This window comes from Salminus brasiliensis, chromosome 5, assembly GCF_030463535.1.
Source record: "Salminus brasiliensis chromosome 5, fSalBra1.hap2, whole genome shotgun sequence".
Classification (NCBI taxonomy): Eukaryota; Metazoa; Chordata; class Actinopteri; order Characiformes; family Bryconidae; genus Salminus; species Salminus brasiliensis.
The window spans coordinates 39,256,606-39,284,268 of NC_132882.1; the positions used below are offsets into that span (position 1 = coordinate 39,256,606).

At 37.5% G+C, this 27,663-nt stretch overlaps 2 protein-coding genes across 3 annotated transcripts in view; one reads left to right on the forward strand and one right to left on the reverse strand.

Moving 5' to 3' along the window:
* The first annotated feature begins 1,166 nt into the window (after positions 1-1,166).
* Positions 1,167-7,517, forward strand: cavin4b (caveolae associated protein 4b). The gene is made up of 2 exons (XM_072678994.1): positions 1,167-1,535; positions 6,930-7,517. The coding sequence occupies exons 1-2, from the start codon at positions 1,167-1,169 to the stop codon at positions 7,515-7,517; spliced, it is 957 nt and encodes a 318-aa protein (XP_072535095.1).
* Positions 7,518-8,553: 1,036 nt separating this feature from the next.
* Positions 8,554-27,663, reverse strand: part of dnah5l (dynein, axonemal, heavy chain 5 like) — a 67,025-nt gene continuing 47,915 nt past the window's right edge. Inside the window, exons 61-80 of one of the 2 annotated variants that reach the window (XM_072680314.1) lie at positions 27,288-27,455; positions 27,068-27,172; positions 26,615-26,728; positions 26,141-26,317; positions 25,780-25,974; positions 23,700-23,855; positions 21,752-21,934; positions 21,373-21,543; positions 19,882-20,260; positions 19,192-19,463; positions 17,785-17,949; positions 16,050-16,317; positions 15,402-15,523; positions 15,126-15,281; positions 12,302-12,493; positions 10,805-10,993; positions 10,048-10,120; positions 9,720-9,928; positions 9,142-9,363; positions 8,554-9,035 (exon numbers count right to left, since the gene is read on the reverse strand). In XM_072680314.1, the coding sequence (XP_072536415.1) occupies positions 8,814-9,035; positions 9,142-9,363; positions 9,720-9,928; positions 10,048-10,120; positions 10,805-10,993; positions 12,302-12,493; positions 15,126-15,281; positions 15,402-15,523; positions 16,050-16,317; positions 17,785-17,949; positions 19,192-19,463; positions 19,882-20,260; positions 21,373-21,543; positions 21,752-21,934; positions 23,700-23,855; positions 25,780-25,974; positions 26,141-26,317; positions 26,615-26,728; positions 27,068-27,172; positions 27,288-27,455 (3,738 nt within the window). In that variant the 3' untranslated portion in view covers positions 8,554-8,813. Of the gene's footprint in view, positions 9,036-9,141; positions 9,364-9,719; positions 9,929-10,047; positions 10,181-10,804; positions 10,994-12,301; positions 12,494-15,125; positions 15,282-15,401; positions 15,524-16,049; positions 16,318-17,784; positions 17,950-19,191; positions 19,464-19,881; positions 20,261-21,372; positions 21,544-21,751; positions 21,935-23,699; positions 23,856-25,779; positions 25,975-26,140; positions 26,318-26,614; positions 26,729-27,067; positions 27,173-27,287; positions 27,456-27,663 lie in introns of both variants that reach the window. The other variant, XM_072680313.1, reaches the window with a different exon arrangement.

Genomic DNA, 27,663 nt, shown 5'->3' on the forward strand with positions numbered 1-27,663 from the left:
TCAATGTATGAATAAATGGAAACAGATACTTTTCCTTATAGCGTATAGTTTTGTTTTATTATTTGTTTTATTTATATTGGATTAAAGGAGAGATACCAAATTGCTGACTGACTGTATGCTTTCAAATGTTGAAAAGCTATAACTAAATGTGATCCTCTTTTACAATTACCTTTTACAATGAATGAATTTCTTATTCCTGTCCACATGTATAGATGTGACACAAAACAAAGATATGATAATTAAATGAATATATGATAAGTGACAAATGTGAGAAAACTTAAAATGCTCTGTCACATGAAGCAGTTACAATAAACCACACCTTTATAAATATGACAAGGTAAAAAAAAAGATTATAAAAATCTTTACTAGGTGGAGTCTTGAAACTGAACTGAATACATTTGGCTTGATGGTCAAACATCTGACACTTTATAAAGTAACATTTGTAAAATGCCCAAATGTTTTCACATGTTAAGTCATATATGCATCAATGAAAATGAAGGAATTACAGCTAGAAGGAAGTATCAAGCTGGAAAAAATAAAATAGTACGTGTTCAGATGGTTTAATGGTTTGGTGTTGGTTTTGAGGGGGAAAAAATCATCTACAAAAGGACACATACACAAGACACCTTCTGAATCACAGCTGTTAATGTCAATCATGTTTGAAAAGAAAGGGCATTGTGGATTAGGCTATGCGTATAAACAAAAAAAACTATAACTATAATTGGAAGCCACTGGTTTAGTTGCATGGTCTGGCAGAGATTTACATCATAACAGCTACACACACATCTTAAAATGTCAAAGTGTCATCTTACAGGGGATATTTATAACTAAATTTATGTGGCACTGGCTTGAAGCACCTCCCTTTTCTCTTTCTGCTCACCCTCATTCTCAGTTGCGGTCTGTCTTTCTTTGAGGTTTAGAGCGGGTTGCTATCTGCTCTTTGAGCCCTTGAGTGCTCTGTACAGTTGGGGTTTAATGGTCTTCAGTCCAGTAGCCCAGTAAAGGTCCAGTTGGAGGAAGAGCCAAGTGTGTCTCCTAGACCTGTTAAAGCTCATGATCCAGTATCCCATCTTAACACTGAGACCAGTGTTCGCCTATCTACCCTAAACATTTTGCTTCTGGTCTCTACATCCCAAGGTAGGACCTCAGGTTTAACTTCAGCAAGGATGGCAGAAAAACTAGGACAAATTGTTGGTACGGCAGATGAGCCCAATGCCTTGAACATCCTCTCTCTGCTGGAGCGTGTGGCAGGGATCATTGACAACGTGCAGGCATGCCAGCAGCGCATGGAAGAGAGGCAGCTGGAGCTGGAGAGCAATGTAAAGAGCATCCAGGCAGATGTTGTAAAACTGACCAAGGAGCACAACACTACCAGTAGTACTGTGGACAAACTACTGGAGAAAACACGAAAAGTCAGCTGCCACATAAAGGATGTGCGTGTCCGTGTGGAAAAGCAAAATCTACGTGTCAAAAAAGTGGAAGAAACACAGGGTGAGCTACTGACCAAGAACAAGTACCGCGTGGTTATATATCAGGTAAGTCTGGAAAGGCATTCCCTGTCTAGGAACCATGATTGTCCAATGAAAAAAATAAAAAGATTTTAAAATGCTCATATTGTTATTGTATATTGCAGTGATGCTGAATATTGCAACCATGTTTCATACTACATTATCATCTGAACAGTGCAGCATCTTTTGTGTGCTAGTTATATAGTTTATATTATAAAGTAATTCTAAAGTAATTAATTCATACAGTGTGGCTGTGGAACCTCCAGTGGTAGCTACTGTCAGTCCAGAAATTGACCTAAATATTTAGAACCTTACTTTGGCCATACATCAAAAGAAGTTTAAAGCATAGAAAGTAGCACTCAGAGACAGCCAATAGAGCAAAAATTGAGCACAGCTTCTTACTGGGTCTATTTTGGTGCGCTGAGAGAAAGAACACAAATAATTGCAATAATAGCACCTGTTCTACCAATTCATATCTCATAAGTGGCTCATCATGTATGGCTCATAATTGAGAAATGTTGCTTTGTTGTTAATGATATTCACAGCTGTTTCTATATTAGCTGTGCTTCTAGAAATGGCTTCTTGCATGCAACAGCTGACATACTTGTACAGGGTTATTCTGAGCGCTTACTCTGTGAAGACACATGTCCTAATATAGTATTATTGAGTTTAATACTGTGTGGGTCACAAAAAGTCCAGAACTACAATAGCATAGTTATTCTGGATTGCTACATTCTCAAGCCATTTATTTTTTGATCAAAAATAGGCTTCTGATGTTTCCAGTGTTCAGTTGAATCTGTCCTCTTTACAATCAAAATGTTACACAAGCCCAAAAACTGATCAATCTATTGCATAGGTGATAGCTCATGGCAAGTTATATGCTTATATAATGAATCTCAGTAAGATTAATCTTGAGCATCCAGAACCATAGGTTATTGTCTGGTATTATTATATGTAATCAGAGAGGAGTAATGAGCATAAGACTGTATGTCCAGTGGCATGCAAAACTTTGGCCACACCTGGTCAAAATATATATTACTGTGAATAGCTAAGATGTATTACCAAGATGATTTCCAAATGGCATGAAGTTAAAGATTTTTTTTTATATTTTAAGAAATATGTTTTTAATTTTCATATCATATAGACTCACAAAATCACAAAAAGGGCTCAAAACAACAGTTTTGGCCCCATGTATGGCCAGCACTTAACCCTTCTGTTGGCAAGTGTTCTAAACAAGTCTTTCAGTTATTGTTTGGGGGAGTTTGCAGATTCTTCCACGCAAAAGGGTAGTTCTGTAAAATTATTGATCTGTCTCTTTTGAGCTCTATTTGCAGAGCTCAAATTTATCCTCTATTTATCCTCTGAATAAGTCAGTCTATTTTAATATTCAATTTTATTACAGCCGGTGTGAAGTTTCCAGAAATTGCTGATGTTCAGTTGAATCCATTCTTTTCTTTACAATTAAAATATTCCACTGGCTGCAACACAAGCACAAAGACTGGTCAATCCATCCCTGTGATTAACAGTTTGATAGGTGATATTCTTGTAGAAAGCCTGCACTCTTTTTTTCTTCAAACATTCAAGATGTACATTTGAAAACGTCTAAAATGTGTGATGAAGACCCAGGGAAGATTTTCATCTCATTACTTTGCCATGTAGGTCATGTTTGTACAGCTGTCACTGCACATTAGAACAGTGCACAACCACTCCTGAGTCTGCTAAATTGTATATTTGCAGCAAGATGACTTCCTTTCTTAAATACATTATTAAGTGAGGCTACATGAAAACATTTATCCTCTTATAAACATCTCTTGCTTTTTGGGCATCAACTATTTTATTATTATTTTCAGCTTGCTCTGTGTATAGGTGGATCCCCTGGCTGCTGATGGATGGGACAAGGTTTGAGGAGTATAATTAAAATATATATTTGAAATGTGTATCACCTTGCCTTTTCTAACAATAAAGGTTAGTCATGGCACCTAACAAGCTAATTAAGATTGGTATAAGCTATCTAGAGGTCAAAGCTCTTACGGTGCCTGAACTTTAACATGTTTTTTTTTATACGTTAAAATTGTGCACAACAGAAATAATACACAAATTTTGCTTAAAATGTTGAAAAGAGTCCATCATCTTAAACTTTATGGACTGTTTTACTTCTACACTATTGTTCTCTATTCAGACATTTTCCACCTTAGAATAGAGGGATATTATTATTAAATCCACAATATGAATAAAATGACTGTGGACATACTAAATCATTATGGTAAACAGTCTATCAACATCTCAGAGCATATTATCACATAATTACAAACATTTATTTCATGTACCAAATAGATAAAAAAAAGTTAAAAAAACACTCAGTTAAAATAAAAGTGAAAATTAGATAAGTTAAAATAATAACTTGTGTTAAGCAGTGAGTATAATAATTGTGTATCAATGGTCCTTGTGTGGCACCAAAGGGGTCTCAAAAAACTAGCTGAGGTTATCCTTGGATAAATAGCAAAGCACTTTTGTAAGTCGCTCTGGATAAGAGCATCTGCTAAATGCCTTAAATGTAAATGTAAATGTCAAAACAACCAATGTGGGCTGAGCTGAGATTCATAGTTTTGTTGCCCAAAGCATGCATGCTGTACATAAAGAGAGAACCCCTGCTTCATGCTAGCTTGAGGGACTCTCTTTTCGAGTACAAATTAAATGAAAGACCTACAGGATGTTTAACACCCTTTTACAACTTAACATCATTTACAACTTGCCTTTAATATTTTGCCTGTATCAGTGGCATCCATTATTTTGGTGTTTCCTTTCCTATTCTGTGTGTTTATTGGCTGCTATGCTTTGTGTTATCCACTGTGGGCAGAGTCTTTAAGTCTGGAGATCTCTCAATGGTTTTAAGTAAATGCTTTTTGGTTTGGCTTGGGTTGTATGAAATTGTAAAGCACCTTTTCATTTTCAGCTGGTTGGTGAACATACCACAAGTTGTCTGGTTTTGCAGTTGGAGTTGCATGGTAATTGGAAACCGCTTGACACTGCAAAATTCTTGCTTAATTTCACACCAGAGGTAACCAGAAGTGAATCCTGGTTATTTAGGAACTGTATGAATTGGGGCTCTCCGCTACATGCAGTGCATCAAAGCATGGCTGTGCCATTTCTGGCCAGGGAAGGTTGTCTTACTTTTGAATTACTTAGTATTGCTTGGTATTTAGAAGCATTACTGTGTATTTAAGAATACACACAATTTTAAAATCTGTCCATAAAGACAGCTATCAAAATTGTGTCTAAAATATAAGTTTAATTAATATTAGGTAATTACCATGTTCAAATATATTTCTCCACATTGCAAGGACATTACAACTACATTCATTTAATAACATTTATTTTAATATATTATATAGTTTTGCTTAACATACCTACTCAAGCTAATTCCTGGTCACATGAAGTAATATGATGAAGGTTGAAATAATTGAAGAGAGTATAGAATATAGGCCAAACTGGGCCTATTAACAGAAACCAGCAGTGTAGCATACAATATTGCTAAATGTGTATGGATGGCAATGGTTAAAGTTAAACTTGAAAGTAGACCATTAGAGGTAAGCCTGGCTTTTGGGATGGTATCAGGTGCCCCTATAATTTCTTGCAGCATAGCACGTAGCCTGCTAGATAGCCACTAGTATTAGGTTGCTGTTGACAGATCTAGGCCAGGCAGCAGGCTGGCTAAAAGGTGAGCAAAAGTAAAAAAAAAAATAGAAAGTCAATACAATCAATGTTTAAGTGTTTCAGTGGATGTTGGCAGCCCTGTAATTAGGTAGTGACAGTGGAACCAACTTTCTGTAACAAGTACTGAGATCTCAACCACTATTTTCTTTCTACAACTGACAACGTTTTTGATGAGAATGAGAGGGTAATAATTTTGTGGGGAAAACAATGTCCCATTAGGCCTTCAGGGAAAGCCGAATCATTACAACTTGTAAAGTGTCTGTGGTAGAAATACAAAGTAATGTTAGTACTGGTTCTGCCTTTTACATCTTGTCAATAATATCAAATGCCAAACAGACCAAAAAACCCCCACAAATGATTATTTTCTCTGTTTTTTTCCTCACTGCAGTTAGATTGATTTATAATGTATTTTCTACAATCCTTCTTGTGCTTTTGAATTTTGGCACACTGTACATCATGGGGGTTGTAATGATCCAACATAATCCACCTCTTCTTCAGTCTTTAACTGAACTTAACTTTAATAAATACAGTTAAAGCGTTTTTCACACTGATCGATTTATTTCAGTACATGAATAATACATCAAAAAGCTGGCAATAGCAAGCAATGGTAATTTCCACTGTTAATTAGTAATGTAATTACACTATAGGTCATGTTTTAGGATGTTAATATGTTACATGCCTCAGATGGTTTCCACAAGCCACAAAGGGAAACAACTTTCACATGAATTGAATGTTTTAAAATATGATAGTAGGAAACTTATTTTTTAGTCCACCTTTGATTTTGTATTGTTTTTGTATTACATTTACATATTGATAATATGTTGCATGTGACTTTTATTAATTTATTTAAATGTTTGAATGAACATATGTCTAGCAGAAAACCTGACCTGGTCAATGCCTGATTTTACAGTGGCCTGTCCACTCTATTATACAATTAGAAAAGTGTTCAAACCCATTTGATAAATTGTGAATTTTAACTGTGAAAAAGTATTAAGCTATTTTTGTCAACAAGCAGAACACTTCATCATAATTCTATGATATGTTATGTTTAGGGGTTCAGACGTGTTGAAGTGGAAATCACTATGGTAGTCTATGATTATATATATTGGAATGTTGTTTGCTTGGCAGGCAGCATGAAACACACAGTGCTTTGATGGGTTTTTGCAGTCAGATATTAGATGGCTTAAAATCAACTACAGAGAAATCATTAGTCATGATATACAATATTAAAAACACATAGAATTAAGAATGTCCCACAAATACACTGACAATTTCAAGTTTAGAAAAAAAAACAGCATACAAAAATACAAACAAACAACAAAAAAATCCCCATTTCCCCCATCACTACTTGTGAGCAGATTCTGAAGGAAATTATTGAATTGGACTCACTTTTGAACAAACATGTAGCTTGATAGTTATATCTATAGTTATATCTATATAATTAGTTATATAGATATATAGTTATATCTATATAATTATAGGTATATAGGTATATAATAAATCAGTGAGCCATACCTTTATATACTGTCACAAGCACTCAATATCCTGTGTTTATTCAGCATATTTATGAAAATGAGCAATACATTTTCTGTAAAGACAATGGTTGACATTCAATAACTTTAATTTAACTGAAATAATGCAATGTTTTGTACTACACATGCAGTGTACACAGTAAACATATGCAATTAATTTCTTCTTTTATTATAGGGTGATCATGAGTTGCCAGCTGTAACACCTCCAAAGGGCTTCCTAAAAGAGGAAGCAGGTGCCAGTGCTTCTGCAGACCCAGATGCACTTGAGGCCCCACTTCCTGATTCTGATGAGGAATACATGGTTGTTGAGGAGGCTGATTCTGCAGCTGCTAAGCTGAAGAAGACTGGTCTGAGGCGTATTGAAAGTCTGAAGAACACCTTTTCTCGTGAGAATATGACCAAGACCAAGGAGAACCTGGGCCTCAAAGTCAACAAGCTGGGTGAGCGCATTGTGACAGCAGAGAGGCGTGAGAAGATTCGCCAGTCAGGTGAACGCTTGAAACAGTCTGGAGAACGTCTCAAAGAAACCATCACCAAGAATGTTCCTGCAAAGCTCAACCTCAAGAAGGAGAGAACTGTGGCTGAGGGTCAGGAAGGGGCCGAGGGGACCACTGAGAGTGCAGCGCCTATTCCACCACCTAAAGGCCGCAAACCTAGTCCGGATGTGGCTTACACAGAGCCTACACTGAAGCAAGGAGGGGCAGAGGAAGGCAAAGCAGAGGAGACAGAAGTGCCAATGTTTGACATGAAGCAGCTTTCCTAAGTAGCAAGTCAAATCAAAGGAATGTGCAGAGATTTGGTTGAGGTTTTGGTAAATGCTCACCTCCTGGTGAGAATGTTGAGGGTTGAATTCAAGCACAAGGTGATACAAATAGGCCAGTCAAGGATCTAGTGAAAAGAGGTATGGGGCACCCATGCAAGAAGGTTTACTCCTGGGTGGTTTTACTCATAACTGATGGAATGCAGAAAGTCCTCTGGTATATCAACAAAAATACACAGATTTTTATTTAAGGTTTTTTTTACATTTGTTATGGACTCAGATATTTGGATGGTAAATGAATGCTATATAACAGGAAATAATAGTGTTGTCTTACATATTATTTCTAACAATCTAATAATGACTTACGTGTGTTTTTTATGCATGTAACATTATATATGTGTTTTCTGTGCAGTACAGTTAGTAGTAGCCCTTTTAAATAAACAAACAAGCTCAATCTGCTGGTCTCTAAGATATCTTTTTTTTTTTTTTGGTTTTGTTGTGTTGTGTGTTTTATGCACAATGAGAAGTAGAAAAAATGGCAATGCATTGGTCAACAGCAGCGTACTACAAAAGGAAACATGCATGCAAGTATTTAATCATCTACAATTCTGTTCAATGGACAACAAAGACTGGAATAGACAAGAATGGTACAATCTTGCCCGCAAGCTCTTTCATAAAATTATTTTGTATACATTTTTCCATTCATGTTTTATTTGACTACCTACAAGAATTATTAAATGCATGCTTTTAGTTTTTACTGTAGGATTTACATGGTGCTGCTAATTGTTTAACCTCACTCTAGATGGATTTGCACTAAGGAATTTGTATATTTTATTATATATTTTAAGTGTTTAAAAATCATCAGTTTTTATCAGTTATGTCATCTGTCCACTTTCATTACTGACAAACAATAAAATGATATATTAATTCCTGTAGCCATTTTGTAATGACATTTGTTATTATGAAATTCTAGGAAACCCATACAAGCATAACAATGTTTATGTTTTGAGACTTTTTTTATTAGAAATAACTGCATCTCACAATATCATAAAACAACACTTGTTGACTAATGAAGGAATCTACCCTTCCTGAAAAATAGGATTAAGAGTGGAAATATAGCTTGTGTGATTCCTAATAATATCTTACTACACTAGTAGTAGTTTCCCATCACCAGAGAAAATACCTACACGTGTCAGCAATGGAACTGGTATGATTTAGCAACACAAAGTAAACTTAACTAGAGGTTAAGAGAATAGCATACTCTACACCTACAAACTTTTCTTCTACACACCAATATTATTATTTACAGTCACAAAGTAATGCTAACCCCCTCAGCGTCCAATGATCAGGATTCTGGGTGGTCCGGAGGAAGAGGGAGAAGATGAAAGTGAGGTCAGTTCGCCTGGGCTTCCTATACACTGGACAGGGGTACAGACTGACTCCCTGAGGTGGCTTGGTATCTGCTGCATTGACACTGCTCACAGCATATACATGCACAACAGGCAGAGGGGTAAAGAGAACCTGCCAATTGCAAGACAAAAAACAAAGGCCTAAAATCATCAGCAAATTATGCAACTTTATTATCACTGCATAATATGACAACGGTCACATGTTTACTGTGACATACCTTAGGAGGAGATTCTATTAACTTGCTGTTTCGCTTGTCCCACCCGGCACCGTCTAAAAAGAGTCCATAAATGTAGACTCCTCCTACATCTCCTGTTGGTGGTCCAGTCACATCCTCCCTCATCATTCGTGTGACGGTATTGAGCAGCACTACAGTGTCTAGAGTCCAACCTTTGGCTAAGTTCGTACGTGTGGTCTCCTGACGCATGGCTGTTAAGAAACCCTTGAACAAAGTAACTAAATCACTTAGTGATTCAACACACAAGAGTTAAAACAAGTAATAGCAATGTGTCATGTAAAAAACTGTCAAAAGTAAACATCAGACTTTGTGGAAATCATCTACCCAAATAAAAAATAAAAACCAGATTGGTTTGTGTTAGTGATCTTTCCTACTAAATATTAGGGAAACCGTAACATGATCAAGAATTTATTGTTAGTAATTTGTTACTAACAATTTATGAATAATGTGTTAATCATTTTGTGTTCATATTTTTGTGGTAATAATTGTGTAAATTGTATATACATTAAACTAAATCAATTTCACCAAATTAAAAATCAATAAAGCTAAATCAGACCTACCTGGGGATTGAAAAATCCTGTCAGCCAAAACTGGTGGGGTCTGCCACTGAAAGTCCAGCTGTGGAATTGCTGATTTCTTTCAAGAAGCTCAGTAAACCAGAAACCAAGAGTGGCCGAGTCCCATGAACTTCTCTGCCATAGTTTTGGAACACGAGCATCATATATGCTGTCCAGAGTATCTCGAAGATCCTCTGACATGATTATAGTCCCTTTAGATAACAGGAAAACATGTCTCAATTAAATAATCCTAAGACCCCAGGTTTAGGTGACACCAACTATGTATGACACCAAGAGTTCAACTGATTATCGCTTTGTGGCTAAAACTCACCATCGATAGCCAGTTTTAGGTCTGTGAGAGTGCTGCGCACACAGCTTATAATGTACTGCATTCTGTCAATCTCCTGCCGCAAAAATATGGTCATTGGCTGGACGAGTCCCATTTTCTGCAAATGGGTCTTTACCTACATAACAGCATACAACAATACTTTCAAGTTAACATGGTAAGTATTTTGAACCTGAAGATGGATACTTACGGAATCAGATAATGTGACTTGTAGAAGGCAGTTTTGTCTCGCTCATGTCATATTACGATCTTATCTTTATTATTTTTTAAAAATTAATTTAACCTCATTCTTTCCTACTAACATGCTCTTTATGGCCAAAAGTATAAACTGAGCTAAATCACAAACCTTCTGTGAACTCAGCTAAGGAGTAACTATATAGTAGACCACAAATGTTTATTACCAAGAATTAATTAATCTAAAGACTAAGTGAAAGGTGAGAAGATTGGAGGGAAGGATAGCTTGAAAACATTCCAAACTTGTCCTATGTAAGAAAGTTGTTTTGTTCAACTACTAGATCAAGACTCACCAACTCCGCAGAGCGACCTAACCAACAAGGTTAGGGGTTCGTCTGAGAATTTTACACTGAAAATATTTACTCTAATTAAAACTGCAACACTGAGATCGAAGAATTTTTACTTGTCTGCTAAAATACATCTTTATCAAAGGCCTCATTAACTCTGAGGAGGCATTGGTATATATTCCCTCCTCGACCCTACCACATTTACAGGGCCAAAGTCCTACCTCATGAGCAACATAATCTGCAGGAAGCTTCTCCAGCATCTCATTGGCTAAGCGCAGAACTGTGGTTTCCCGTGTCTCATCGCCACCACTACTGCTGTCCTTAGGCTGGATGTTGATAATGGTGCTCAGAATCTCACTTGCCATATTAGTCTGGCATGAGATGTCAGCATTAGGATGTAGGCCCAACACCTATCATATTAAATAAAAATGGAGAAAATTACAGCAATTAAAATATTCTGTGCATGGACCATTTATGTTATATATATGTTAAAGCAACACTACATAGATTTTTTTACTTAAAATAACAGCTTCAAAATCATGTTGATGCTCCACTGCAGTAAAAGAGAAAATAGCATCTCTATAATTATTACTCAGCACTCCCATCTCCAGTTCCAGGGCCCCCACCCTCTGCATTCTATCCGGTGTTTGACTCTCACATGTGGAAAGGCAGGCGCTTTTACCGCAGCCCCCTGACCACATCATTGTTTCTTCTTTATGTCCCAACTTAGGTCTGAAAGGAATACTCAGCAGACTAAGCCAGCTTCCTTTGGTTGGGTCAGCACATTGAGCAGGTTTCCCAGCTCCTCATCTTGGCTCATAAGCTACACCTAATGTTAGGGTTCTTCTGGTTGCAGCATCACAGTCCACGCCCATAGGGGTTGGCCCCGTCAGTGTTAGGCTGGAGAGCCTAGAATAGGGGGCCTGCAAAAAGTGGCTCACTATGGCCTTGGACTCGGTCGACACTCAATTAGTCAGCCCTTACTTCTCTCAAATCCTGTCCATCACAAACTATAGGTCTACATGTCTTTAGCAAGGAAAAGGCTCAAATCCAAACCCCTCATAGGTCATATGCCTTTGCCACTGACATACTCATGTGTACTACCTTTTCTTAAAGAAAGGTTTTCTCCTATTAAGGGCACAGAAAGCCATGGAAAAAGTACGTCTTAAAGAACTTTTTTTTAAAAAGAAAAATTAATGTAAATAAATTAACATTTAAGGACTGCTCTCCCCTGGATGACTGCTAAGGAGAAAACAAAACTTCAGATGGCCTATAGCCAACAGTGTCTTAGACCCAGTTAGGGGATGCCTAAGCTTGCATTACTGGCCTGCTAGGTCTATGCATAGAGAAAGGGACTCCAATGACCAGCAGGTCCCATCCTACCATTGCATCTCTCACTCTAATTTGTCAAAGGGTTGCCCATGTGCTCAGGCAATGCCGTGACCCAGTTTTCTAAGGCCTACTAATTCAATGCAGTGTATAAGCTCCTGGCAGCCCAAGAGACTGAGCCATGCTGCTAAAAGTGGACTGCTGACTACAGGTGAAAATTAGAGCCCACATTTTGGCTGGGGCAGTGAGACTGGTTCTTCAATAAGGATCTACTGCTGCAACCTGAGTCTGCAGTCTCTCTCATGTCATTGGGACACTGATATGATGAAGGTCTTTATAACACAGTTTTAAAACACACACAAACAAAAACACTGTTTAATCACTCTTACCTCAGGCGTGTCAACCAGTGGCAGAGCATCAATGTGAGTATGGTACTCCGGTAATGTCTTAACATTTGGTATAGTATAGCCTTTGTAAAAGCAAAACTTCTCGCCAAACATGCTCTCACTAAACCAAATACGAGTAAAGGTGTTAAGGAGCCGCTTATCCATGTCATCTGTGACTCGCCCTCCGTACTGCACCTAAGAGAGGAAATACAGCCATTTACCATATTCATCATGTTTTACATTTTGTTCTTTTTTAAAAATTGGATTTTAAAGACTTTGTTTAGGCTGCCTGGTACCATATGTAGCACTTTTGCTAACATATATAAAAGCTACCAGTGCGAGGTCCTATGGTTTATGTTTTGTTTTTATTTTGTTCTGTGTAATTCCAGTTCCAGTCTGTGGTTTTATCTGCTCTACTCTGGGTTCCCATCTTCTTCCAACCTGTGGTTTCAATCTCTCTAGCTACCTTTAAAAATGGTGATGCAGTCGATAAGACGGGCTACCTGTAGGTCCCATGATGACATTTTAGGATTGTTGGAGACATGTCGCTAGTTGTTTTAAATGTTATCCACTTGTCAATTATTTTCTGAATAGCTGAATGAATGATTACTATTTACAATCTTTTTTTTCTGAAAGCCTCAGAAAAATATTTGAAGAAATATCACATTTTTGTTATGGCCCTTACTCCCCTAGACAAAGTTGTAAGACAAAGAAAAGGTATACATGCAAAGAAGAGCATTATGACGTGTTATTTAATGAAAATATTTTAGTGACTTTTTTTAGTTGATGCGTCAGATATTCATGTCTAATAAATAAGGTTTAAATGGAGGAAGCTGCCTCTCCAGATGAACTAATGCAAAAGCTAGAGCTAGTCAAACTAGCAATGGAGATGCTGAAGAGACCTAACTGTCCCAAGGTCTTTTAGCAAACTAATCATAAATGTGAGCATTACACACCTCAAATTTTCCAATTTGGTCAAAAATGTTGTACCACTTAGCGGAAATAAATTAAAAACAGCATCACCCTCCAGATGGCCAAGACAGCGGGGCAATATATAGAGCAGGGCAATATACTTAAAACAAGTGTTAGTCCTGTTTGAATGCACCCTGCCAGTCATTTTACAGAATGAACTTAATCACTAAACTACAGTGCCTTGCAAAAGTATATATATTTTGCCACATTTCAGGCTTCAAACATAAAGATATGAAATTCTAATTTTTAGTGAAGAATCAACAACAAGTGGGACACAATCGTGAAGTGGAACGAAATTTATTGGATATTTTAAACTTTTTTTAGAAATAAAAAACTGAGAAGTGGGGCGTGCAATATTATTCGGCCCCCTTGCGTTAATACTTTGTAGCGCCACCTTTTGCTGCGATTACAGCTGCAAGTCGCTTGGGGTATGTCTCTATCAGTTTTGCACATTGAGAGATTGAAATTTTTGCCCATTCTTCCTTGCAAAACAGCTCGAGCTCAGTGAGGTTGGATGGAGAGCGTTTGTGAACAGCAGTTTTCAGCTCTTTCCACAGATTCTCGATTGGATTCAGGTCTGGACTTTGACTTGGCCATTCTAACACCTGGATACGTTTATTTGTGAACCATACCATTGTCGATTTTGCTTTATGTTTTGGATCATTGTCTTGTTGGAAGATAAATCTCCGTCCCAGTCTCAGGTCTTTTGCAGACTCCAACAGGTTTTCTTCCAGAATGGTCCTGTATTTGGCTTCATCCATCTTCCCATCAATTTTAACCATCTTCCCTGTCCCTGCTGAAAAAAAACAAGGCCAAACCATGATGCTGCCACCACCATGTTTGACAGTGGGGATGGTGTGTTCAGGGTGATAAGCTGTGTTGCTTTTATGCCAAACATAACGTTCTGCATTTTGGCCAAAAAGTTCGATTTTGGTTTCATCTGACCAGAGCACCTTCTTCCACATGTTTGGTGTGTCTCCCAGGTGGCTTGTGGCAAACTTTAAACGAGACTTTTTATGGATATCTTCGAGAAATGGCTCTTCTTGCCACTCTTCCATAAAGGCCAGATTTCTGCACTGTACAACTGATTGTTGTCCTATGGACAGAGTCTCCCACCTCAGCTGTAGATCTCTGCAGTTCATCCAGAGTGATCACGGGCCTCTTGGCTGCATCTCTGATCAGTCTTCTCCTTGTTTGAGCTGAAAGTTTAGAGGGATGGCCGGGTCTTGGTAGATTGGTAGGTCTGATACTTTTTCCATTTCAATATGATTGCTTGCACAGTGCTCCTTGAGATGTTTAAAGCTTGGGAAATCTTTTTGTATCCAAATCCGACTTTAAACTTCTCCACAACAGTATCTAGGACCTGCCTGGTGTGTTCCTTGGTCTTCATGATGCTCTCTGCACTTTAAACAGACATCTAAGACTATCACAGAGCAGGTGCATTTATACGGAGACTTGATTACACACAGGTGGATTCTATTTATTATCATCAGTCATTTAGGTCAACATTGGATCATTCAGAGATCCTCACTGAACTTCTGGAGTGAGTTTGCTGCACTGAAAGTAAAGGGGCCAAATAATATTGCACGCCCCACTTTTCAGTTTTTTATTTCTAAAAATAATTTAAAATATCCAATAAATTTCGTTCCACTTCAGGATTGTGTCCCACTTGTTGTTGATTCTTCACAAAAAATTACAATTTCATATCTTTATGTTTAAAGCCTGAAATGTGGCAAAAGGTTAAAAAGTTCAAGGGGGCCGAATACTTTTGCAAGGCACTGTAGCACAGTGATGTGAACCCATGCAAATCTTTTGTATTATAATGTTACTGATACCAGAGAATTCCCAAATGTACCTCTCCAAGCATGTAGCGAAGACAGTTCCAGTTCACACCCTGCTTTATGTCCACATCTTCTAGGTGGTTCTGCACAAACTGCACACTGGATGTGAAATCTGCCTGGTTGAACTCATAGGGAATGTTCCATCCCAGTGGACCAAACTTACGTCTCTCCTTGTTATCCCATAATAAGAAAGAACAATGAACAAGAGGAATGGGAGGCAAACAGACTACGACAGATATAAATGCAAATGTCAATTCTGAAAGATGATGCTTAGGAACAGATCTCCTAACCTGCACAGTGGTGTGTAGGAAGGCCACAGCAAACAGGAGAGGTCTCCACTGTGGCATATTGGTAATCTCTAGTTGTTCCGGACTTATACTGCTGTAGGTCCTCCTCAAACCAGCTTTAACACCTTCCCACCATTTCATAAACCACAGGGAGAGACACATAGTACCTTTTATATATTAATCTGATTAAATAGTAAACGAGATATAATACAAATGGCTTTGTGCTTGTTCCAAAAATAGACAATGGGGAATTACATACATAGATAAAATAGAACAACTTAATCAATTAATCTGAACTAAATGTATATAATAATGTGTCACAATAAAGAAACAGTCTCAAATAAATATTTGGATTATCTTAACATATGTTTTAATAAAGTAAGAAGGTAGGTTTTTAACAAACAAACTGGCATACTGTAAATGAAGAATTACTACAATATTAAAACTATTTAAAACAACTAGTAGTAAAGCATGTTACAATTTTGCCTCTTGTGCTTTGTTACCAAAATGTATACACATTGAAGAGTTTGAGCAACCAACAGATTATTAAGATGAAAAACCCTCGGATTATTAAAGTTACACAAAGTTCTCAGTCTGGAAGCTCAAAAATAACTACAAACCACAGAACTGATGTGCAAACACACTGCATACCTTGGGGAGGCTCATTAGTGAACTTGACTGATGACTGAAGGAAGCTGATGGGGAATTTAGGATGGACCTCTGTGGTCACCCAAACCCTAAAGTTCTCATGCATGTTCTCTGAGGTGTTGATGGTCTCCAGAAGTTCGTCAAGGAAATCCAGACCAAGGTGGCAATTCTGCAGCAACAACCACCCTCCATCTGACATGCTCTGGGCCAGCAGCCTCCTTGCATGCACCTCCTGTCCTTGTCCCATTGAAATAGGCCTACAAGGAATGTTCTGCAAGAACTCTCAGATTCAGATGAATGCTGGATGTTCAAGTAAAATGTATTTTGCAGTTTTGTAAATGTAAAACATAAATTAACAAAAACACTACATGTCCACAAGTATATGGATACTCTTTTAATGAAAGGGTTTAGCTATTTCAGTCACACTCTTTGCTTACAGGTGCACAAATCTACACACAGGCTTAGAATCCCACCTTTCTCCAGGTACCCTCCTCATTTTACAAAGCATGTTCCCACCCACATTGCCTGTTTTTCTCAACGTTTTGCTCCACTCTTCATTATGTTTCCTTTGTGCCCGAGGTTGGCCTCCTCTTCCCTTTCCCTACCCTCTCACCATGCTCCAACTCAATCACTCCCTCCTCCCTTTCCTATCTTTCTGTCATCATCCTTTCCCAATCCTTCTTAATCTGGTCTACCTCGTCCAATAACCCTCCACACTGATTACTCATTTCAAACCTTTCCTTCATCATCCTTACCCAGCGTTTTTTCATCCCAACCACCTCCTTTGCCATCTGTCCTCATTTCTCCTTCATTCCAACATAGTCCCTCCATTTTCATCCCAACCCTTCCATTGTCGTTCCAACCTAGTACTTATGTCACAGGTTTTCCTGCTCCTCAGCACCAATGTCCTGCAAGGACAATGTCATATTTAACCTCTCTTCCACCCCATGGTCACCCTGCTTCCTGGCATCCGCAACCCTTCTCATGTTCAGCCCAATGATTCCTCCAAGGTGTGGATGTGCCATAAATGTCATAAATGTCAGTGATGTCGCTCTCCCTGGACAGTGGCAGGAGCTGGATAATTAACTTGCTATCATTCTGTCTAGTCCATTCTGACAGCTCAGGCTTCTTTTGAGCATCATCATTTCATTGTTCATCTTGGCTTGCAACCTTGCATCTTCAAGAGCAGTCTTGAGATCGTCAACACCTTCACAGAGGCGTTCAATCCATCTTAACTTTCATGTCCCATGTGCTTCACCTAAATGACAACTTTCTCCAAACTATGTTCAGTGTTTGCATTGTGGTGGGTTCATGAACACTGACGTTACTTAATATAGGACATGCCTATATTTCCTTAGATGTTACCCTGAGATTTATTTTGACTTCCTGTATTTAGTATTCATTTTTACCCAATTTGCCTCCCCAATTTTAGATTACCCAACCCACTTACTCTCCCCCATCACATGTAATGCTTTAGGCTTTGCTGACAACTCTCATGCACCAGCCAAAAGAGGCCCATGCCATCCATCACAATGTGAAATCATGTGGGGAAAGTGAGCGAGCCATCTACAGAGAACAAGAGCAATTGTGCTCTCTCAGCCTTCGGCTGTTCATTGCAATCAGCATGATTCAGGATTTCCCCAAGACCACAGATTATAGAATCTATATAATATAGTTTAGCTACTTAACTAATATAGCTAACTGATCCTAAAGAATGTAATTTGGTGTAATGTTGTACCTTTGTCTTTGCAAGCCTCTCTATGTTCTCTGTAGGGTCTGAGCCCATGGAGAGAAAGCAGATCATTGGTGTCCTCTTGTCATTCTCTGTACACATAGAATCTATGTCAAGGATCACACCCTCTGCATATCTGTGCCCTATTGACTCTGTGATGTAACTCCGTGCCTGTGAAAAAGTTGAAAAAATTTGAAAAATTAAAAAAAATTGCCAGTTTCAGGAATATGTATATTAAACACGTTCTCATACTTTTCCCATAAATGACTCCAAGTGTTTAAATAACTCATATTGCATTATAATTACAGGTAAAAGTGAGCATTTGGAGACTATTCTGATACTAGGCGTTTGGTCATCTTTGAGAAACGTTTCCTATTTGTCAACCTGGGTTGTCACAATGAAAGTCAAGGAAACCATTATAAGGCTGAAAAACAATAATTAAACAGTAAGAGATATCGATTAAATCTTAGGGTTACAAAATAAGCATTACTAAAGAAAGAACTTGTCACTCTAGTAACCATAATGTGACTGGTAGGTTTCCATAGATGATGACGGAATATAATCTATACTCCAAACACCTATCTAAAGGCAGATTTGGATTTGTAAATGATTACTACCTTAGGGGTTCTTAATTTTTATTTTATTTAATTTTTTTATTTACACAATTTTTATTAAAATGTTTATTTGTGCATTTTCTGGATCCTCTTTCTTTCTAGCAAACTGAAAACTAAGAGGTTCTAAATTTTGCGGCACTGCCTTTGATCTTGCTTTATTCCTTCAAAATATTGAATAAACTCTCTGCTAAGCATTATTGTATTTACAGTGCACTTTTTCTTCGGGAAACGGTTACATTATGACATCTAACAAAATGTACATAATTCCCAAATACTGTTAACACTGAACTGGCCATAGTTTTAGGGCTATGTATTACACACGTTTGAAATGAAATTGAGTAAACAATAACCTTTACATTTCAACAACAATTTCAGTCGGACTGAGCCATCAGTTGGAATCTGTTAGTCTGTAAACTGCACTGAGTCTCAATTCAGCACTGCTACAAAAATAGCGTGCTGACTTAATGATGGAACTTTTTGTTTTAAAACAGGTGTGTTGGGGTGAACTGTAGTTATGCGACATGCCATCCACAGCTCAGAGCTATGGAGACATTATGAACATAACTATTTTTGCTATGTTAGGTACAATATGTACCATCAGTGCATCTGCTTGTTTTCCATCAAATTACTGAAACTAATGTTTATTTGTGCACAAGGTGCTGAAAATCCAGCACACTGTATAAACTACATATCATGGATATTGTCAAGCTAAAATTGGTCTAGAGCAAGATATCAAAGGTCTTAACATGGTGAAAGAAATCAAGCAAAAAACAAAGCTTTCAGTACTGTTTTTTTCCACCTGTGCAATAGTACGATCAGGACACCAGCTCCGGATCAGCAGTAGCTTATGGAAGGCATCCAAAAGGCTGTCATAGCCATCAGGAAGTGGCGCTTCCTCCGGGGCTGCTTCATCAAACCAGGATCTCCAGGCCCGGTCATTCTGTGCAACCTGGGACAGGAGTCTTGTGAAGGGGTGTAGGCTGGACAGGTTCACCAGGTTTAGCCAGGTCATGTCCAAGATCCAACGTCTTGGTTTGGGCTCCACTGAATTCAGGTCAAGAGAAGCTCCACCTTGCAAGAAAAGTACAAAACTTGTTCCTCATTTTAGTATGTTAGTAATTAGATACAATATTTAACGGTGCAACTCCTGTGATTCACTGAAATAAGATTGAATTAAATTCACTCTGTAGAAACTCTTGTAACACTGTTTTTAAAATCAGATTTACAAAACTCTAAACTTAGACTATTCAGTCCATTTACACTTAAGTTTGAATTAGCAAAAGCTGAATGTCATATGAATCTAAAGTTACCTAGCTAACACGCAGAAGAGAACAGCGTACTTCCACTCCAGTTAATATAACTGACGCACCATTAATGCAGGAATGGGGGCTAAAGTCCCGCTAAAACTGGCCTAGTGATGCCCCTGTGGAGACGTATCATGTAAGGTAACCTGCATGGGTGTATTTCCAAACATGATGTATGGTTTTACCTTTGATGAGAGCCTGGAACTCGCTGTGAGAAATGTTTTTAGCTTGAAGGTCTATCTTCAGTGCCAAGAGAAGGGTGAACAGAAATTTGTGATCTTCATATAGGCCTCGTACTGTATAGCGAAACACCTCATAAGTGAGAAAATCCATGATGTAAGCCAGCCTTTTGGAGGTAATCTGAGACTTTGGTGACTTCTCAATAGAATTATCAAAAATGCCAAGGAATTGTCGTAGTGAGGTCTGGTACATGACATTGACCAAGCTCATTTCTACAATGAGGAAGTAAAGGATGCTCCCTCTTGTTGCTACAGGTCGATACTCCTCACGGGCGTGATTGATCTTTATTTCAGTTTCTGCAGCCACCAATAACTTCTCCCTAACCTTAAAGGGGTAGGAAATTGGCTCACATAAATCATGACAGTATTTTAGAACATTGCATTTACAATTCATCACTTTATTAATTATATAAATGTTGCATGAACACTGGAGAAGCATTTTAAACCTAAAAAATAAAAACAATATATTTATAATTCAGCAATATAAATAAATATGCCTTTTTTTTTTTTTACTTTTTTAAGTTATTTTTTTATATTACACATGATAAACACATTTTTTTTCATTGCACACCTATACACTTATAACTTACTTTTGAAATTTAGAATGAAACTGTAGGACATTTGTTGCTACACAACTATTACTATTACTAGTAATTACTATTACCTACTTTCAATGTTAATTGAATTAATCTTTTCACTGTCTCTACATTTCTTCTCTCTTCTCCCTTCTCTGATGTCCTAATGACATGTCTGTATATTAGAACAGTTTTGTTGTACTGTACAACCATGTATTGGTATGATGACAATAGAGTTACAATACTTTAAAGTACCTACCTAAGTACCTAGTAGGTCATACTAATGTTATGGCTGATGCAAGATAATGCTCGAGGATCAGAGCTTGGCTTGTTAGGGTGATTACTGTCTACTGACTACTATGATGATTAAATTAACATTACAGTGAAATTTCTACACCACTTTAAAAGCCCTGGTCTGGATGATTTATCCAAATTCAGTGTCACCTATACAGGCCATACTCTCAGGTCTTTTGATACACATCTCTTGGTTGTCCTTGCTTTCCATACTCGGAGGCAGATTATTCACTTAAATGGCCTCTAAATTATGGTCTTTCTGACTTTGTTCCGATTTTATGCAATTTATATCTTTAACATTTAAATAAATTAAATAATCTTAAAAGGAAAATGCATCTAGTTATATTTCATGTCACATGGTTTTTGTATGTTTGAACAGAATAGCAGAAACACAGAACTGTACTCGCCAACTGTTTAACAAAGGTGGATCTCTGATATTTTATGTCTGCATAGATTGAAAAAAATGTTTGGTCTTTTTCCTTTAAGAGGTTCTAAATTAAATTTTGAAAATGACTAAACATGCCCTTTGAGCACTCAAACCTTTCCACAGTACTGTAAATTGACATACCTCTTCGGCAGTGCTTTTAGTGACTCTGAGCACCTCTATCAGAGACTCATCCTCAACTAGTGAGCCCTGTGTGGTGGTCAGTCTATATAGTAGGTTATCCTCCAGCTCCTGCATCTTCCGCTTGTTGGATGTGACCTCTGCCAACATCTTCACTCTCTCTGATTCCATTTCCTTACGAGGAAACAATTTTTCTAATATGTTAATCCAGTCCTTGACAGTTATTTTTTATATTAGCATTTTGTAGATGTATTACCTGCATGTGAATTGCCCATAAAAACATAAATAAAAAAACTAATACACATCGTATTGGTACATCAGCACTCATTCTCTTACAGTTTGAGCCATATATTGAGATTAGTTAAACTGGTATCAGTCTCACTTGTTTTTCTGTGAGGATGACACGGCCAAGTAGCTGATCCTCCAGACCCCTCACTGTGACCGTAAAGTCCACAATTGCAGTCTTTGCACTGATCTCAGGACTGTAGGCGGGGTTGGCCATTTTGGTGGTAATGTAGAGAGTGAATTCCTTCATTACATCCACTTCTTTATCACCTACTTTAACCTATATAAAGCAAGAACCATTATTTTGGACAAACAGACAACAAAGGATATTACATTAAAGGACAAACTAACAACAACCTTACATTCTGTAACAATAATCATTTAAGACATATATTGGCTATATATATATATATATATATATATATATATATATATATATATATATATATATATATATTTTTTTTTTTTTTTTTTTTTTTTTTTTTCCGTATGCATCAGACTTATTCTATAATAGATTAAGTCCATTTTTTGCTTCAAACATCTACACACAATCATCAATAATTACAAAGTGAACACTTTGTTTCTGGACTTTTTTGCCCATTCCTCTTGACATATCCCCTAGACTGAGGCCCAGAATGCTCTGGAGCAGGTTTCCTTAAAGGATCATTGTGTACTTAGCTGCATTTGTCTTTCCCTCTGTTAGGACAAGTTGCTATAACCCTGCTGCAAAAGACATCCCTACATCATGATTCTGCCAGCACCATGCTTGGTATTTAGGCCAAAAAGTTTTCATCACATAAGATAATCTCGTATATAATGGCTTGAGAGTCTTTTAGGAAAACTTTTTGGCAAACTTTAAGCGTGCAGTCATGTGCCTTTTAATAAGTATTGGCATCCATCTGGCCTTTCATTTGTGGAGCATCATTTGTGGAGTGCTGCCTGGATGATTGGTCCTCTGAAAGGTTTTCCTATCTCCACAAGATTAAGGAGTACTGTCAGAGTGATCCTTGGGTTCCTGCTCACCTTAATGGCCAAGGTCAGTCTTCCCCTGATTACTTAGCTTGGCTGGGCGGCCAAGTCTATGAAGATTCTTAAATGTTCCAAACTTCTTCCGTTTACGAATGATCATAGACATCCTAAGATCCTATTTCTAAGGTCTGCAAATAATTTCTTTGACCCCATGGCTTGGAGTTTGCACTGACATGCACTGTCGACTATGGGGCCAATCAATTGAAATTACCACAGGTGGACTCCAATTAAGTTATGGAAATATATAGTGTATCATTAGAAAACAAATTTCACCTCAGCTCACTTTTGGGTGTCATACCAAAGGGTGTGCACACTTGTGTATATGTGAGATTTTACATTTGGATGTACAAAAAAATAAAAAAAAGAATCTTATTGTAGAATCAGCCTGTAATGTAATAAAACATGAAGAAGGTGACAGGCATGTGCAGACTTTCTGGCTTGACTGTATATACATTTACCCAAATATTATATCCACTCACAGACACAGTGTTGATTATCTCATAAGAACAGAGCGCATCTTGGATATATCACAGGGTAAGCAACCAGTTCTCATAGTCAACATGTTTGTTTTAATAGGAATGACAGAAACAACTGAACAGAGGAGGAATTTTGGGCCCCTTATTCATTACTATATAGGGTCCTCTCAAATCAATACTGAGTGCATGTCTTTCAAACAAAAGAAAGCCAAAATAACTATGGGTTAGCACAATCTATGATGACGTGATTAAAATCATAGATGAGGCTTCACCCTTATTACAAAAATAAATACTTATTACAAAATAAAGGTTGTTGTGTTTCTTATAAAGTTAATGTTATAACAATATATTATATTGTAAATGATTATTAACTAACTAACACATCAATATAAAGTAACAGCTAATCAACATTAAATGCATATTACATATGCATTGCCTCTTAATGTCATTGTGTCTCTGTCAATAAAATCATGACTTACAATGTTAAGAAACAACTTATCATTTGGACAGAATAAGTGAGTAAACAAGTAGTTGTTATACTTTATATGTTGAGCCAGATCTGATGAAGTTCTTCTCCAAAATGTTATCTATAACAGGGTCCAACTCTTCCCCAACATCTTCAATAAGTAGTGGCTTCCCAAGAGATAAGCAGTCTTCAATGTGAGTTCGGAAATATTTATGGTTTAAAGAGGTCACCTGTTGAAGAGAAAACCAAATATGTCTGTTTGTGGTGTACAAAGTGAACACTATTAATTGATCCACTCAAATACATGCCATACTTGTGATAGCAAGCTGCCATTTATTATCACAGTTATAACTGGTTTGGGGCAGCCATGGCCTAGAGGTTAGAGAAGATTTTTTGGACAGAATGGTAGCTGATTCAATCCCTAGGGCCAGCATCCACAGCTGAGGTGGCCTTAAGCAAGTTATCTAACCCCTAATAGATGGTATGCACGTGACGTCACAGCTAGCAGGAGTCACTGCAAGTAACACAAAAACTAGAAAGTGCTGCTGTGCGATTAACTGTACAAACAGATTCAGCAATAATTCCAGAGATATTCTTTTACAGAATGCTGAAAGCTAAGAAATTGCTATTTGCAGAAACATCTGGAATACCGGCACCAAAATGTACTCACTAAGTGGTGAAGTCACACTCTAAAAACAGGTGCGATAAAAAAACCAAACAGAATATAGTTATGAATTTAGCGACAACCTAAGAGGAAGTTAAGAGGAAAAGCTAGTGAACCTCAATAACACAATCTACCTAATGTGCCTGAAATTAGTCAAAAACACACCTTAGAGCATTTACTCAACTCTGAGCTGTCAGATATGAGGTTTTATCCTCTAAACGGGTGTGATTTGAGCCTCAGTTAGCTGGACGTTCCTACACATGCTACACATGGATTGTCAAGTCCAAATGCCTGTATCTTGAGCAAATAGACGCTCAATTCATAGTTTCATTCAGTCTGACTAAAGGATCGTCTTCCAGCAGAGATGTGACATCACTGCATAATCTCTATTGCATCCCAGGCGGTGAGATGGCTGCCTACTGCTCTGTGTGTGTGTTCTTACTGCCCCAAAAGCGCAAGCGTGTGTTCACTGTCACAGATGGGTTAAATGTAGAGGCTGAATTATGTTGCAATGTCGTGATAAAGAGTGTAATCTTGCAATCTTCTTGCAATCTTCAAAAATAGTTTACAACAAACAAAACTCAAGAAACCAATGAAATTTACATTGCATCCAAAGCCACAGTCAAACTTTTATAGATTTCTGTGCTAATCATGGTTTGTCCAGAATGTACACCATGTTTAAACACAGGGCTGCTCATAAGTGTACATTGTACCAGAGCACCTTTGGCCAAAGGTCAAAAATCAAAACTCACTGTTGTATCATCTAACCTGAACACATGTTTCAGACACTCAGGTAAAAAGATGTTGAGCTGTCAACTGATCACCATCTGGTGGTGAATTGAATCGGGTGAGAGGAAATACTGCCAGACAGATCTGGTAGGCCCAAACAAGCAGTTTGATCACCAGCAATGCATTGATAGATTGTATCAATGATTGTGGTGATTAATACAAGTTTGGACTCAAGTCACATATACACAATATACTATTTATGCTTCAAAATGTTTAGCTATAAAATTTGTGGTGAAACTAATTTGGACCTTGATTCAATAAAATTAGATAAATGCTTATCTATTTGCTCTCCTCCAACTCCTGCCTTCTCTTCCTCTGAACCCAAGAAAATACTTAGGTCTAACCTCACACTCTGATGTCACACTAGCCTTTGCCCTCATTTTAATAAATAAGAGTTCTGGAAAAGGTCTTGTGGACAGATGAGATTAACCTGTATCAGAGAGATGGCAAGAACAAGGAGGAAAGTGTGGAGACAAAGAAACTGCCCATGACAACATTATGCTGCCCTGAAATGAGGGGAACTGTATAAAAAATGTTTGACACAGAAATATAGCAAAAGCCTCAGATTATAGACAGAAATGTATACTTAGATAACATCTGAGGTTCTAAACTGTGCACATCAGAGAGGCACATCAAAGGAAAAATATATTTGTCCTAAACATTACGAAGGGCTCTTTATGTCCTACATTTACTTGCAGTACCTGTAGGTCATTATTAGTCTCACGGTTCTTTATCCATGTCTTTCCCTGGCCCTGAGGGTCAATAAGAAGTGGATAGCGGGAGGCTTCAGTGACAATAATGCCATTCTGAATGGATAAGTCATCATTGGGAAGGCCCTGAAGGTTCCATTCACCAAGAGTGGCATTGTCCACCAGCATACTGATGAGATTAAAGTTCTAAAAGGCAAAAAATAGATAAACAAAATGGATAATTGTTTCATGATCCTTTCTCTAAGAATGAATGAATGAATTAATTCACTAAGCAGTCTTTTATAATATAGTACAGTACACTATGTTTAGTACATTAGTTTAGTGTAGTTTAGTACACTAAGTTAGTACATACCTGACTGTAAGGAATATGATTAACACTCATTTCTTTCTTCCACTGCTGTAGAAGATGATTGCGGTACTCCTGATTGAAAGGACCAGCATAGGACAGAAAGCCTGTAGCCAGTAACACATCTCCTGGTAAATGTTTGATTTGCCTTTGGAACTCAGTACTGCTCTCTGTCCAGCGAATCTAATACAGAGACATGTCTTGATTTTATGGTTATGCTTTAAAAAAAAGCATAAGATTCAGATTCTTTACATTTCTTGTATTTATAGCAGTAGTTAAAAGTTTGTCTTATTCTTCAGGTCACCTAAGTCATCCTAATAAGCCATTTATGCCTTTTTATTTCACAAATGCTAAAGATTCTAACTAATCTATCCCTGATTATCATCACAAATGAACCGAGACAAAGTTTGCTCAACTCTCCTCTACAGAGCAAACCGCGTCCAACATTTCCTGAGGCAAAGCAGACATGGTCATGCTAACCTTCTCTCCACCAAGTCCATCAATGAGTGCCACAGCATTGGACATTTTCCTGCGGCAACCTTCTGCATCCTCCAACAGAGACTGCTTCTCTCTCATTGCACCATCATAAAGTTCCTGTGTTGTACAATATTTCAATACAATATGTCTCACATTTAAAAAAAATAATTACATGCACGCTGATCCGGAAATTTACACTTATACTGAAATCGATTTGTTAAATGTATATAAAACTCCTACACAGAGATGAAAGAAACCTTGTAATACCTGCATAATTTATTTAATTAATTAATTAATTAAAACATTAATGCATTAATTAATCTAAAACATAAGCAGATGCTTATCTTAGTATTACAAATATGAAAAAGTAAACAATTCACATTGATGCATGTCATAGTTTCATGCATATATTCACATAATTGCAACTATTCTTATACAGAACCATTGTGAACAAACCTGCGCTTCATCTAGTTCTTTCTGCTTCGCATCCAGCTGTTCCTGAGCTCTCGAGAGTTCATCCTGAGCAACAGCTAGTCTGGCCTCCTGCAGCTTCAAGTTAGCCTGGGAACGCAATCAAGATCAACTTGAGATGGCCATATTCACATTACAAGTTTACATTACTATTGAAACTAATGTAAAGCTACTAGTTAAAATTACATACATAAAAGTCTCTCACCTTAAGTGGTAAGACTTCTTTATTAATGCCAAAGAAGTCTACCATAGCCTCAGTCCAGGAGCAGAGCCCAGCCACATTGCCACAAATTCGCTTAGCTGCCTCCAAATTATAATCTTCCATACTCAGATAAGGTATTAGGAGCTCAACTACCTCCTCTGTGATTGTGTCCTTTTTAGTGAAAGGAATAAACAGATGCAAATTTTCATTACTGGGTATATTCAGATGAAAAAACAAAAAACTTTCCAGGTCTGCAAAAAACAGGTTATCACCATAAAGGGCATACGATTTGCCAAAATAAGACTCTGTCCTTGTACTTGAATAGAATAATAATCACACGGCCACACAATCTCATCATCTCTTTCAAACATTTAAATTG

Excerpts from the sequence above, each read along its gene's own strand:
- cavin4b (XM_072678994.1), top strand. The coding sequence starts at position 1,167 with ATGGCAGAAAAACTAGGACAAATTGTTGGTACGGCAGATGAGCCCAAT. Across the intron at positions 1,536-6,929 it reads ACCGCGTGGTTATATATCAG|GGTGATCATGAGTTGCCAGC; the intron begins GTAAGTCTGGAA and ends CTTTTATTATAG.